Source organism: Pundamilia nyererei, unplaced genomic scaffold (genome assembly GCF_000239375.1).
Source record: "Pundamilia nyererei isolate P.nyererei 1_Seehausen unplaced genomic scaffold, PunNye1.0 scaffold00225, whole genome shotgun sequence".
Classification (NCBI taxonomy): Eukaryota; Metazoa; Chordata; class Actinopteri; order Cichliformes; family Cichlidae; genus Pundamilia; species Pundamilia nyererei.
The window spans coordinates 598,886-601,314 of NW_005187626.1; the positions used below are offsets into that span (position 1 = coordinate 598,886).

The 2,429-nt window shown below is 49.6% G+C and overlaps 1 protein-coding gene across 2 annotated transcripts in view; it reads left to right on the top strand.

Annotated features, from left to right (window-relative positions):
• Positions 1-2,429, top strand: part of LOC102203963 (spectrin beta chain, non-erythrocytic 1-like) — a 37,976-nt gene that overhangs the window by 31,275 nt on the left and 4,272 nt on the right. For both annotated transcript variants that reach the window (XM_005748598.1, XM_005748599.1), the window contains 5 exons: positions 574-770; positions 849-952; positions 1,036-1,081; positions 1,229-1,437; positions 1,524-1,697. In XM_005748598.1, the coding sequence (XP_005748655.1) occupies positions 574-770; positions 849-952; positions 1,036-1,081; positions 1,229-1,437; positions 1,524-1,697 (730 nt within the window). The remainder of the gene's footprint in view (positions 1-573; positions 771-848; positions 953-1,035; positions 1,082-1,228; positions 1,438-1,523; positions 1,698-2,429) is intronic.

The following is a 2,429-nucleotide window of genomic DNA, read 5'->3' on the forward strand; positions in this document are numbered from 1 at the left end:
GACCAGAAAGATACAAAAACACCACAAAGACAGAAAACACCAGAAAGATACAAAAACACCAGAAAGATACAAAAACAGCAACAAAGATACAAAAACACCAGAAAGACAGAAAACACCAGAAAGATACCAAAACAGCAACAAAGATACAAAAACACCAGAAAGACAGAAAACACCAGAAAGATACAAAAACACCACAAAGACAGAAAACACCAGAAAGATACCAAAACAGCAACAAAGATACCAAAACAGCAACAAAGATACAAAAACAGCAGAAAGATACAAAAACAGCAGAAAGATACAAAAACAGCAGAAAGATACAAAAACAGCAGAAAGATACAAAAACAGCAACAAAGATACAAAAAGACCAGAAAGATACAAAAACCACCTCAAAGATGCCACAAAGACAGAAAACGACCACGCTTAAAGGCTTTGCTGTGGAGCCTCGTGATAGGTCACACTCCTGTAGAAACACCTGCACACCTCTCACCTTGCATCCTCTGTATGACACGTTGAGCCTGCAGTCGCGTTGATAAGTTCAGTCATAAAATCTTCCTCTCTCCTCCTCTTCCTCAGTCCTGGAGGTCCACCAGTTCTCTCGGGACGCTGGTGTGGCCGAGGCCTGGCTGCTGGGCCAGGAGCCCTACCTGTCCAGCAGGGAGCTGGGCCAGAGCGTGGACGAGGTCGAGAAGCTCATCAAACGCCACGAAGCCTTCGAGAAGTCCGCCGCCACCTGGGAGGAGCGCTTCTCCGCCCTGGAGAGACTGACTACGGTGAGGGTGGGGTGGCCGGATAGGGTGGTGAGGAGGAATGTGATGATGATGATGGTGATGTTTACACGTGTCTTCCAGCTGGAACTGCTGGATGTGAGGAGGCAGCAGGAGGAGGAGGAGAGGAGGAGGAAGCCACCATCTCCAGAGCCTGTGGAAGTTCAGCAGGAGGAGGCGCAGCAGAGGTGAAAGCGCCGCAAATGTGTCGTAACGCTCGCCACGTAAGTAAAAGCGTGACAATAACGAGTGTGTGTGTGTGTTTCTGCAGCGCCGTCACTCAGAACGGACCGCCCTCGGACCAGGATTCTCCCAGGGTCAGTAAACTTTAACCTTTATGCCCCCGGCGGTGGCGCACGCCACACACTTCACCTTTGTTTTCTTCTTAAAGTGTATTTACAGCTAATATTTCTTCTTCTGTGGTGTTAAACTGAATCTGCTGCTGCTTAACCCCACCTGTGCAGGACGGCGTGGAGGACGGAGAGCTGGTGAACGGTGTTGGTGAGCGGAGCTCCAAAGAGCCGAGCCCCGCCCCCTCGCCCACCTCTGGCAGGAAGGTTAAAAGTCAGTCGACCACACTGCCCACCAAGAACCGGGACTCCAGCTCGCCCCAGGAGGGACTGCTGCACCGCAAACACGAGTGGGAGGGCCACAACAAGAAGGCTTCCAACAGGTGAGCTCCACGCCCCACAGGAAGTGCCTCGCACGCAGCTACGTCACCTGACCCGTCACCTGACCCCACTGCTGTGTGATTCGCAGGTCGTGGCACAACGTGTACTGCATCATCAACAACAAAGAAATGGGTTTCTACAAGGACGGCAAGGCGGCGAGCCAGGGCGTGCCGTACCACAACGAGCTCCCCATCAGCCTGAAGGACGCCACGTGTGACATCGCCTCGGACTACAAGAAGAAGAAACACGTCTTCAAACTCAGGTACCGAGCGCAGCAGGAAGTCAGGTGTAGTCTGGACACAAGTTGAACACGTCTCACATTAAACGCCGCCGCTGGTCGCAGCGTCTCCGTTTGAAGAAATATTCTTAGAATATAATATATAATAAAGTAGTCGACATCACAGTGATGATGTCACAGAACCTCTGATGTGATGTGTCAGGTGTGCTGGGCGCACTTCCTGGTTCTGTTAAAGCTGCACGAGAAAAAACTACAGCTTTGATTTGAGGTCACCTGTCCACAAAGGCCTCACCTGTCGTGGCCGAGCCAATCAAACTCCAGATCTCATTTTTGATGTAACGATCAGCTGATTTTACTGTTTCACAGTGTTAGGTTTATATTGATGGATTGTCATTTATGCTTAGAAATATATAATCAATTGTATAATGATAGAGGTCTGATCCTCAGTAGTCTGCAAAGACTCTGTGAGCCTTCCAGAGTGTTCTGGCACACGCACATCCTAAGGTCATGAGCGAGGTCGTACCTTCTCTTTCTGATTGATGGTATAGGAGGACACCTACTCTGTATCTGTTTAAGTATAAGAGCCCTTTGTTTAGGGGGACCGCTGGACTCCTGGCACCGGCTTTTTAAGGAGGCGTTCACAGGGCCACATCTTGACCCACACATACATACACACACCCACATTCACACACACTCATACCTACACGTAGAGCAGGGCGATATGGCCAAAAATATTTATCACGATATATATTTGAA